The sequence below is a fragment of the Tyto alba genome, unplaced genomic scaffold, assembly GCF_018691265.1.
Source record: "Tyto alba isolate M040663 unplaced genomic scaffold, T.alba_DEE_v4.0 Super-Scaffold_48, whole genome shotgun sequence".
Lineage (NCBI taxonomy): Eukaryota > Metazoa > Chordata > Aves > Strigiformes > Tytonidae > Tyto > Tyto alba.
The window spans coordinates 6,165,468-6,176,598 of record NW_024881324.1 but is presented as its reverse complement, the minus strand read 5'-3'; the positions used below and the strand labels follow the sequence as shown (position 1 = coordinate 6,176,598).

At 56.7% G+C, this 11,131-nt stretch overlaps 1 protein-coding gene across 1 annotated transcript; it reads left to right on the top strand.

Annotated features, from left to right (window-relative positions):
- Nucleotides 1–4,722: 4,722 nt before the first annotated feature.
- Nucleotides 4,723–9,592, top strand: SOX4 (SRY-box transcription factor 4). The gene has a single exon (XM_042806928.1). The coding sequence runs from the start codon at nt 5,656–5,658 to the stop codon at nt 6,919–6,921; it is 1,266 nt and encodes a 421-aa protein (XP_042662862.1). The 5' UTR covers nt 4,723–5,655; the 3' UTR covers nt 6,922–9,592.
- Nucleotides 9,593–11,131: the final 1,539 nt, after the last annotated feature.

Sequence of the window (11,131 nt, the reverse complement as noted above, 5' to 3'; positions counted from 1 at the left end):
ATAAGTGATTAATATCTGAATTCATACCGTAGTATGTATATGCAAATGCCTTTTTACCTACTTATTGTATTAAATGAGCTGGAAATGTCTTGGCGTTCTCATACCAAGAGCGCCGAGTAGCTATGTGAAGGCTTCAAGTAAAACCTAAGTGAATATACAGTTTTGAAGGAAACAATACCATACAACTTTAGGCAACAGATTTGCACTAAGTAAATAATATCCTCTATAAAACACTTCCCAGTAATAAAAGTTTTTCTCCACATACCTATCGGGGAGAGTTCAAAGTGTTGATGAATCACGTTGAATAAAGGCACTCTGTGCATCAGAGTGACGCAACTGCACAATGGGGGTTTTCTTCTTGCAAACAGGACAGAGAAGGAGGGCCCACTTTCATGTCTCAGTTTACACCTCTGATCCTTAAGCACGCTCTTCTTTGATCATGAATATCTGCTACCATCATGCTATTTTAAAAGCCTTTCCCCCCCCCCCCCCCCCTTAATGGCAAGTATCTCATCAACTTTGTTTTGCTTGGATCAAAACAAGCAACAGAAAGACAGTGGGGAAGGTGTTCTGTGGCGGCGTACCTCTGCCGTGGCCTTGTTGTCCGCAATTATTCGGGAAGGCTAAAATCACCCCAGTACGTGTATTTAAAATGTGGCGTGGAACATCGAGGCGAAACATACGCTGCAGAGGTGAATTTTGGTCGCAGACAAACAAACACTCAGAAATTATATGGGGTGGGTGGGGTGGGTGGGAGTGTAAATAATAATATGATGCTGCCCTTCCCCACGGCGTGGGTGCCAGTCACGGAGTGGCGGGAAGTGAGACCTCCCGGGCATCACCGAGCGACCCACCCGTGTCACTGACCGGGCCCTGCTCCTTCTGTGCCGCGAACGCGCCCCACGCGTGTTCAGGGCCTGGCTCCGCAGAGGGTGGCGCGCTTTCCGCGGGGGCGGGGGGGGGGGGGGGGGGCGGTGCGCGGAGAGCCGCGCGCAGCCGGGTACCACCCCTCCCTCCCTCCCTCCTTCCCCCCGCCGCGGGAGGTGCGCGGCTGCGGAGCGCCCTCCGCCGCGGCTCCGCGCCCGCGCAGCCCCTGCGTGGGGGTTGGTCGGTGCGCGGCGAAGAGGGTGGGGGGAGACGGGGGGGGGGGGGGGGGGAGGGATACGGCGGCGGGAGGCGGGTTGCGCCCGCCCGCGTGCTTCGCCGTGCGTGGGCAGCGTCGCGCTGCGCGGTCGCGGAGGCGCCGGGGGTGGAGGGAAGTGCTGGGGGGGGGGGGGGGGGGGGAGCGGGTCGGAGCTACGCTGGGCAAGGGCGGGTGTTTAAAGAGGAGGGGTGGGTGCGCTTTGTGCGCAGCGCGGGAGGGCAACCCCTCGGTCCTGCCCACGGTGCCCACGGACCCCCCTCGGCCGTGCCTGCGCCACGGCGGCGGGGGGGGGTGCAGGAGCACGTTGGGCGGGAGGGGCGAGGAGGGAAGGGGGTGGGGAGAGGTGCCTCCCCCAAATCTGGGCCCGAGTGGGAGCATTGCTCACACCCCGCGGAGCCGGGGGTGTGGAAAAACTCGACAGCGAGGGCCGCAGTTAAATAAACCTGAGCTCTGGTAATCCTCGCTTTAAGAGGGGTTTAAAAAAAAAAAAAAATAATAATCTGCAGCGGTGCTAATTCTGCGTGGTTTTGCAGGCATTTGAACCGGGTGGGGACTGCGCTCTGGCTCGCCCAGGAAACCCGGAGTCGCTGCTGGGAGCTTTGTCCCCCAAACCAGCAGCTTTGCCCCAGAACCAGCCCCCTCGCTGCGTGTGCGGGGCGAGCTGCGGGTCCCAGTTTGCGGGCAGACGCGTGGGAAGGGTGCTGGTAACGGCCCTGCCCCTGCAACACCCCCCCCCCCCACACACACACACCCCACGGTGGGGTTTATCGCGAGGTGAAGGTGTTGGCATTGATTTCCTGATGAATTTCAGTTAGGGACTTGCAGCACTGTGCTGCTCAGGATAACCGTGGCGGGAGGGTAATAATAATAATTTTAAAACCATAATAATAATAATTAAAAAAAACCTGGGTTCGGTAGCGTTTTCTCACGTGTGGCAGAAGAGGCTCAGCGCTGCCACCTCGCGTCCCCTGCCGCAGCCCCGGCCTTACAAAGCCTGCAGGAACCAGAATGAAGTTTCGAGGCTTTTTAACTTATAAAGAGTGGAGGAATCTTGCCAATGCCCTTCAAACGGCATTTGAGATGGGAGCTGAATGCTCACGCTTTACATCTAGGCTTAAAAATTTGGGGAGCTGGAAGGTGCTTTCAGTCCAGCACTTGGAGGATTAGGGGGTGGAAGCAATTAACTTCAAAGAAACAGCCGAGAAATTGTAGTAAAATGCTTTTATGGAGTTTCACATTGTGTTCTTACAATTGCTTTATTAAGCAGTTCTAAATTGCACTTTTGTAAAGTTTTCATTCCGGAAATAATACTCTTCTGTCCATCCATCCCACATAGCCACTTTTTTGAACCAAGATTAAATCGACGTGACCGCTTCCATCAAGGTAACACTGAGCTCACCTTGCAGATAATTTTTATTGATGGCAGTCAAGACCTGGCACACCCTAACACAACTGAGTGAAAAGCTTCTCCAAAGCTTTTTCCTCCTATCTCTCTGCCTATCTGTTTAGTTTTTATCTGCTCTACTGTGTGGAGAAACTTGAAAAATAACTACTTGCCTTGTAGTTTAAACAAATTGATATTTATATGTAAAATAACATTTTATTGTTATTTATTTTATTTATTATATATAGGGGTTGAAATCACGGTGGATATAGCGCGAACGGGTGGAGCAGCCAGGAGCTCCCAGTCCCGGTTTTTCACACTCCTGCTCGGCGCTACCAGGAGTGTAAATAAACCCGGTACTTACTCCCGACACCAAAACCCCCCCTGGCCTCCGTTTCTATAGGTGGTGGTGGTAGTATATGGTAGAACAGATCTGCTGTTCGCTTTGGGGTCACGGGGGAATAACATAGGGTGATTTACTGCTCACAAACTGTAAAGGTGAGACACCGCACTGATGTCACTGGATGTCGTCAACCTAGCAGAAAGCAGTATTTTATCCAATGCTTACCAGAAGCTGAGAGAGGAAACAATGTATTATTTTTGCAAGCAAAGCAATAATTTCGGTTGTATCTCTGTAAAGGCTCTCCGCAATGGAGGTGACCTGCCCAGGGAGGGATTGGGGGATTCAGGATTTTTCTCAGCACTTCGTAACAGTGTAATCGTTTGAGTCCAGTTGTGGGATCTTAATATTCAAAGCTCGTTCTCAAGCCAGCTAGAAACCTTGCTGAAGGAGCCTACCATAAATTCTCTTGCAAAAATGTATAACTTTCAGACCTCTTAGACATTTCAGCTGTTTCCAACATTTTTTTTTTTTTTTATGATTTAAAAAGTGTTTTTTAACTGGTGGTGTGTGTGGAGCGAGGATTTTCACAGCTGCTTTGTCTAACAGCATTTTTTTCGGTCCCTGGCCTGACGAATGATGTGAGGAACCTTTGGGGAGCACAGCTCCCGTGTTTTCGTGGCCCTACCATCCCCCTTTACCTGCGCGTTGGTGTTTTTGGGTCCCGCGAGGCCTTCGGGGGGGGGTGGAGGCTTCACAGCCCCTAGCACCGCTGCCCTGGTTTTGGTTTGGTTTTTTATTCGCGATCGCTCGTTGCAGGGCGGAGAGGGGAACGGGGTGCAACGGCGACCCCCGAAACGCACCTTGCACCTCGGGAAGGGCCCCGGGGGGGGGGGGAAGGGGGGGGGGGCGCAGGCACGGCAGCACCTCCGCCCCAGGAGGCCGGTACCTCCCCCGCTTCCACCCCACACACCCCCCCCCGAGACCGCGACGGCTCCCGGGGAGCCGAACGGAGCACCTCCCCCCCCGCCGTACCCCCCCCCACACACCCGGGGTCCGTCGGGGCTGCGGCGTGGGTAGGAGGGCGCGGAGGGGCGGTGCGGACAGCACGCGTGATAGCGGGGGGGTGTGGAGGTGTGTGTGTGGGGGGGGAGGCTCGCCGTTCCGCGCCCCGTCCCACCCCCGGCGCCGCTCGGCTGGAACTCGTGGCGGCGGAGGGGGGGGGGGGGGGGAGATGGGGGGGGGCGTGACGGCAGCGCCGCGCCGGCACTTCTCGTGGGGTGACGGCCCCTCCGTAACACGCTGCGTGTGGGCGTGGAGGGAGGGGGCGGGGGGGGTCAGAGCCCTCCCTCCGGCAGCGCCGCCCGACCCTCCCTTTGTGCGGGCAGGTGTCCCCCCGCCCACCCCCCGCGCCGCAGGTGCGGAGCCCTTAATCCCCGCTCTAGTCCTTTTTTTTTTTTTTAAAAAAAAAAAAAAAAAAAATGTATTAGGATGATTTTTGCTGATTTCCTAATTTTTCCCCGGTAGGGAGGGAGGAGCGTGGGGGGAGTGGGGGGGCGCTGGCACGTGCGCGGCGGGGCGCGGGGCGGCGCGCGGGGCCCGCCCCCTTCCCCCCCCCCCCCCCGCCCCTTTTAAAAAGTTCGCCCCGCCGCCGGGAATGAGGTCAGCGCGGGCGCTCCTCATTGCACGCGGCGGCGATTACCGCGCGGCGGCGGCGGCCAATGGGGGCCGCGGCGGGGGGCGGGGCTTGGCGCGCGGGGGCGTTGGATACGGCGCCCGATTGGCGGCGGGGCGGGCGGCGAACGGATAAAGCGGCGCGCGGGGCGGCGCGCGGGGTCCGCTCGCAGGGTCCGCTCGCAGCTGCAGCCGGCGGAGCGCGCGGCGGGCGGGGGGGGGGGCGGGCGGGCGCGCGGGGGGCTCCGCGCGCGCGGAGCAGCAGCAGCAGCAGCACCAGCAGCACCGGAGGAAGAGGAGGAGGAGGAGGAGGAGAAGGAGGACGGGGCTGCGCGCCCGGCTCGCCGCTTTTCCTGCCAGGGACGTACACACTCGTTCATGCACGAGCGCTTTTTTTTTAATCATTATTTCTCCCGGAGATTTTTTTTTTTTATTTTATTATTAATTTTTTTTTTTTTTTTTCCTGAGGGGTTTTCTTTTTTTCGCAACTGCCACATCCTACCTGCACAAACTCCTGGCCGCCGCCACCACGAGTCCTTGGAGCCGGGGATTTGGGGGCGCGCCGCCTCCCTCCCCCCCCTCCCCCCGCCCCTCTCCCCGCGGAGGTTGCGCGCTGGCCGTGCCCAGCGCTGAGAGACTTTTCGGCGGCGAGCGCGCTGTTTTCCTGACAGGTCGGGGGCCGGCGAAAAAAGCACTTGTGAACTGGACCGGCTGCTTGGCGGAGGGGGGAGACCCGCGGTGCTGAGGGAAAGAAAGCAGAGCGACACCCCCCCTCCTCCTCCTCACTCCAAAAAAAAAAAAAAAAAAAAAAAAAAAAATAAAGCCCTCAAACACACCGAGAAAAAAAAAAAAAAAAAACCCAACCAAACTTGGACGGGCGGCTCAAGGCGCCGCTTTTGCAGAAACTCTGTGTGACCGCGGGCGGCCCCGCCGCCGCCCTGAGGGGGAGAGGACCGCGCCGGTGTGGAAGTACAAGTGGTGCGGGGAGCGGGGGCGCGGCCGCGGGGGGCTGCGCGGCCCCGGTGCCGCTGTGAGAAGTTGCGCGCTTTGCCCCGCGCCGGAGCGGCGCTGAGCCCCGGCGAGCCCCCCCCCGCCGCCGCCGCCGCCGCCGCGATGGTGCAGCAGACCAACACGGCGGAGAACACGGAGGCGCTGCTGGCCGCCGAGACCTCCGACTCCGGAGCCGGCATCGAGCTGGGCATCGCCTCCTCCCCCACGCCGGGCTCCACCGCCTCCACGGGGGGCAAGGCGGACGACCCGAGCTGGTGCAAGACGCCCAGCGGGCACATCAAGCGGCCCATGAACGCCTTCATGGTGTGGTCGCAGATCGAGCGGCGGAAGATCATGGAGCAGTCCCCCGACATGCACAACGCCGAGATCTCCAAGCGCCTGGGCAAGCGCTGGAAGCTGCTCAAGGACAGCGACAAGATCCCTTTCATCCGGGAGGCGGAGCGGCTGCGCCTCAAGCACATGGCGGACTACCCCGACTACAAGTACCGGCCCAGGAAGAAGGTGAAGTCGGGCAACAGCTCCGCCAAACCCGGCGACAAGGCGGACAAGGGCGGCGGGGGCGGGGGCGGCGCGGGCGGCGGCTCCGGCGGCCCCGCGGCCCCCGCCAAGCCCGCCCCGAAGAAGGGCGGCGGCGGCGGCCCCAAGCCCCCGCCCGCGGGCGGCAGGCCCCACGGCAAGGCGGCGGGCGGCAAGGCCGCCCCGTTCCCGGGGGAGCCGCCGGCCGCGCTGCTGCCGCCCGAGCACCAGGCGCTGTACAAGCCGCGGGGGGCGGCGGGCGCGCCCGCGGGCGCCGGCAAGGCGCTGGCCGAGAAGAAGCTGAAGCGGGTCTACGTCTTCGGGAGCGGGCAGGCGGCCTCCGCGTCCCCCGGCGGCGCCGTGCCCGGCAGCCCCACGCTGAGCAGCCCGGCGGAGGCCGGCGATCCCTTGAGCCTTTACGAGGAGGGGGGCGGCGGGGCGGGCCGGCCCGACGGGGACTGCGGAGGCGCCGCCTGCCCCTCGCCCTCCGGCTCGGGCTCGCCCTCGGATCACCGCAGCTACACCAGCCTGCGCGCCTCCTCCCCGGCCCCCTCGACGGCGCATTCCTCCTCCGCGTCCTCCCACTCCTCCTCCTCTTCCTCCTCCGGCTCCTCTTCGTCGGACGACGAGTTTGAGGACGACCTCTTGGACCTGAACCCCAGCCCCGGCTTTGAGAGCATGTCCCTGGGCAGCTTCAGCTCCTCGGTGCTCGACCGGGACCTGGATTTTAACTTCGAGCCCGGCTCGGGCTCGCACTTTGAGTTCCCGGACTACTGCACGCCGGAGGTAAGTGAGATGATCTCGGGGGACTGGCTGGAGTCCAGCATTTCCAACCTGGTCTTCACTTACTGAGGCGAGGGCCCGGCCCGGCTGGAGGAGGCACAGAGGCGCGTTGTCGGCAGGACTCGCCCACCCCGTCGGGGCGCTTTTGTTTCTTTTCTTTTTGTGCGTTTGTTTTGTTTCGTTTGGTTTTGGTTTTTGGTTTTTTGTTTGTTTGTTTGTTTTGTTTTTCCTAACCCCCCCCTTTTTTTTTTTTTTTTTATTCCTGGGAAAGGGGCTGGCGAGACTGCTTTTTGTGCTTGGGGGAGAGCGGCGGCGGGAGCGGGCTCGCCCTCTCCTTGCAGAAAGGCCAGCGGTCCCCTTCCTCCGGCTGGAGACGGACCCTCACCCCTCTCCGGGAGCCAAGCCAGACGTTGTTTTTTTTCAGAGACTGGCGGGAGCGAAACGGTTTTTCCTTTTTTTTTTTTTTTTATTTCCTGAAAAGAGAGACGGAAGAAAGGGGGGGGGGGGGGGGGGGGGGGGAGGGCGCAACCACACACACCTCTGGGTTCTTTGTTATTGCCCACTTTATACGGATAAAGGGGAGGGGGAGCGATGCATTGTGCTGAGCGCACACTGGATGTCTTGAGCATTCGCCCTTTCGTGTGAAAGAGCGATCAGAACTGCTTGGGGAAAAAAAAAAAAAAAAAAAAAAAGACAAAAAAAATCCACCCAAGCCCTTGCACGGTTCATCTTTGGGGGCAGAAATCCTGTCCCGGTTTCTTCTGCGGTGAGAGGAGGCGACGATGATGGGAGGAGGAGGAGGCGGATGGAGCTGGGAGCTGGACTGAGATCCCAGTTAAGCGGAGAAGAGCCAGACTTAACACTTGAGAGCTGTCTTGGAAATACGGCGGGGGGAAGATAATAATAAACTGAAAAGGATTTGCACGTACAGATGAGGTGGCGGCAGCGCTTTTCTCAGTCACCTTATGTCATATGTAGAGAGAAAAATAAGGACGGAACTTCAAGAACACTGAAAACTTCTTTTGAAACGGAGACCGAATGGGAACAGTTTCTGTCATGATGTGGTACAGGGGAAATGGAGGGCGATGGCTTTTGCAAAAAAACCCTGAAAATACTAAAAAAAAAACAAACAAAAAAAAGAAGTAGTTTTTTTCTTCTTTACTCAGAATCGTGGTGGTGTTGGATTATTTCACTGGTGGGGTTTAATATAGCATGTTATCCTGTCTATCTTTTTAAGATTTCTGTAAGACTGTTGAACAGTTTAAAAAAAAATAGTGTTAGGATAATATAAAAGCAGATAGATGGCGCTATGTTTGATTCCTACAAAAATATCACCAGCTTTTTTTCATTCTTAACTCTTTAAAGGATTCAAACGCAACTCAAATCTGTGCTGGACTTAAAAAAAAAAGAAAATTCAGGACCAAATTTTTTCTCAGAGTATGTATGTGTTTGTTCCTTAGAGCTGTAAATGAAAAGACTGTTTTTTCTCACCGATGCTCCATCCTCGTATTGTTTTTTTTCCTTGTAAATGTAATCGGATGCCATTTTATAAGTGGACGTATTTATACTGGCCAAACATTTTTGACTTGTATTTCTTTGTCCTTTTTTGGTAGTTCTCGTTGTTACCCGCACCATTTTTATGTCTCCTTCACTGAAGGGCTAGAGTTTTAACTTTTAATTTTTTATATTTAAATGTAGACTTTTGACACTTTTAAAAACAAAAAGAGAAGAGAGATGAAAACGTTTGATTATTTTCTCAGTGTATTTTTGTAAAAAATATATAAAGGGGGTGTAAATCGGTGTAAATCGCTGTTTGGATTTCCTGATTTTAACAACAGGGCCGCTGGTTAGTATCTCCCACGCGTGTGCGCTCTCACTCACACTCACACACCCACGAATCAGCCCCTATTTTGTCCATGTTTACACTCCAATCTGCAGGCATCTTAAAGTGACAGCATCCCTCGCCGCCGCCGCCAGTGCCCGCTCTGCAGCGCCCTGCCTTTTGGGGGGGGGAGGGCGGGGGGGCCGGGGGAGGCCAGAGGGGAAGGGAAAGACTAAGGCGTATACACTGTATGCTACCGTTTTGGGGCGAAATCTATCCCGAAATGAAGTAAAGCAACTGGTGCATTTACACAGAAGGGATCCTGTACCTTTAACTTGTAAACCACATCTTTTGCACTTTTTTTTTTAGAAGCAAAAACGTGCCGTTTAAACCACTGGATCTATCGAAATGCCGGTTTGAGTTCGCGACACTATGTACTGCGTTTTTCATTCTTGTATTTGACTATTTAATCCTTTCTACTTGTCGCTAAATATAATTGTTTTAGTCTCTTATGGCATGATGATAGCATATGTATTCAGGTTTATAGCTGTTGTGTTTAAGATGAAGAAAGTGAAAACATCTTTGTACATTTAAGTCTGTATTATAATAAGCAAAAAAGATTGTGTGTTTATGTATGTTAATATAACATGACAGGCACTAGGACGTCTGCCTAATGAGGTGGTTCCGTTAAGGGTTTAACTTTTTTTGTTCTTTTTGTTATTTTTTTGGTCATCCATCCTGTGCAATATGCTGTGTAGAATATTTTTTTTTTTTTTTCGGTCTTAACGATCACCCACAACGCAACGTTGGGAAAGAAGAGAGAAAAAAAAAAAAAATCATGCCAGCTAACCATGTCAAGTTCACTGCCTGTCAGATTGTTGATATACCTTCTGTAAATAACCTCTCTTTTTTTTTGTTGTTGTTGTTGTTTTTTTTTGTGGTTTTTTTGTTGTTGTTGGTTTTTTTTTTTTTTTTTTTTTTCGGGAAGGAAATAAAATCAGCTGGAACTGAACCCTAACACTGGGCTGCTCTTGTCATCATTGCTACACTCCCCCCACGCACCCGGCCCCCTCCGCCCGTGTTTTTCTCGCCCACGCCCCGGCCCCGACGGCAGCGCGGAGCCACCGCCCCCGCCGGGAGGGGCCAGGGGAGGGGCGGCCGCTCCACCGAACCGTCGTCCCCCCCCCCCCCCCGGGTGTCTGTGTGTCCGTCCCGTCCCGTTCCCACCGCTTCGGGGGCGGGGCCCGGCTGGGGGGCGGCCGCCGGGAAGCGCCGTCGCGGGTGGGGGCGGCGGGGCCCGGGCTCGGCGGCTTCGTGCAATTGGGGGCGGGAGGAGCCGGTGCTGGGGCCGCCGGTGCGGGGTTGGTCTCCCCCGAGGGCCCGGCGGTGGGGGAGCCGCTTGGCAGCCAGCCCCGACACCGCGGGTTGGGATTATTTTCCCTTTTAAGAGATTTCCCGCCCCTTCCTCTCCCGGCCTTTCGGGTGAGAATCGCCGGAGCGAGGGAGCCCCCGGCCCCGCGCAGCAGCGGGGCCCCGCCGCCCCCCCCCCCCCCCCCCCCCCCCATCATCCCAACATGTTTTTCCGGGGCACCTTTAACGAAACCTTTCTAATGCAAAGAGTTTGTAAACGCTCGGCCATCACCGCCGTGTAAATGGGGGTTCGGAGGGCGGGGAGGGGGTGTCCTTACCGCCACCTCCCCGGTGGCCACCGGCGTGGGGGGGCACCCTGGCCGGGGCCGGTGACCCCCCCTGGGTTTCGACGGGAGCCTCCCGGGTACCCGCCTGCGTAGCTCCTGCCTACGGATACGCGTCGTACCCCGAACGGTGTTTTGTAAACCGATTAAAGCATCCCACTGACATAATGGTTTCACTTAGCTGTTAATTTACAGCTGGCTTCGAGCCATAAAACTCTTTTCCATGTAAAAAGGAGCAGCAAACGAAAAGAGGCGTTGCGCCGGCTGTTTCGCAAAGCCACCGGCGCGGGAGGTGAATGTTTGCCCTGCCTTCTCCCCACGAATTCCCGCGCTGTATTTGCCATGAAATAAAAAAAAAAAAAAAAAAAAAACAAAACCAAAACCAAACCCACCCGCAGCTCCACGCCGCCCATTGCCGGGGAGGTTTCCTGCTTCGCCTCTTTGCATGCACCGCCTTGCCTTTCCAAGGCAATTCGCAAACCCGATGGCTCTGCCGCCGGCCCCGGAGCATCCTCGGGACTCGCCACCCCACCGTCGGGGCATCCCCCCCACCCCCCCCGGGAATGGGGGGAGAGGGAGGGCCGGGGAGGCACCGCTCTGGAACTGTACGCCCAAACTCTCCCGGCATGTGCCCAGGTGGGGTTGCTTATCGATAAATTGGCTCTTGGGCTCGAGCACAGGTCAAAATCTGGGAAGAAAAGAAGAAAAGGGCGGGGGGTGGTGACGGGCTGGGTGACAACCTCAAACCGGAGCCACTCGCCGG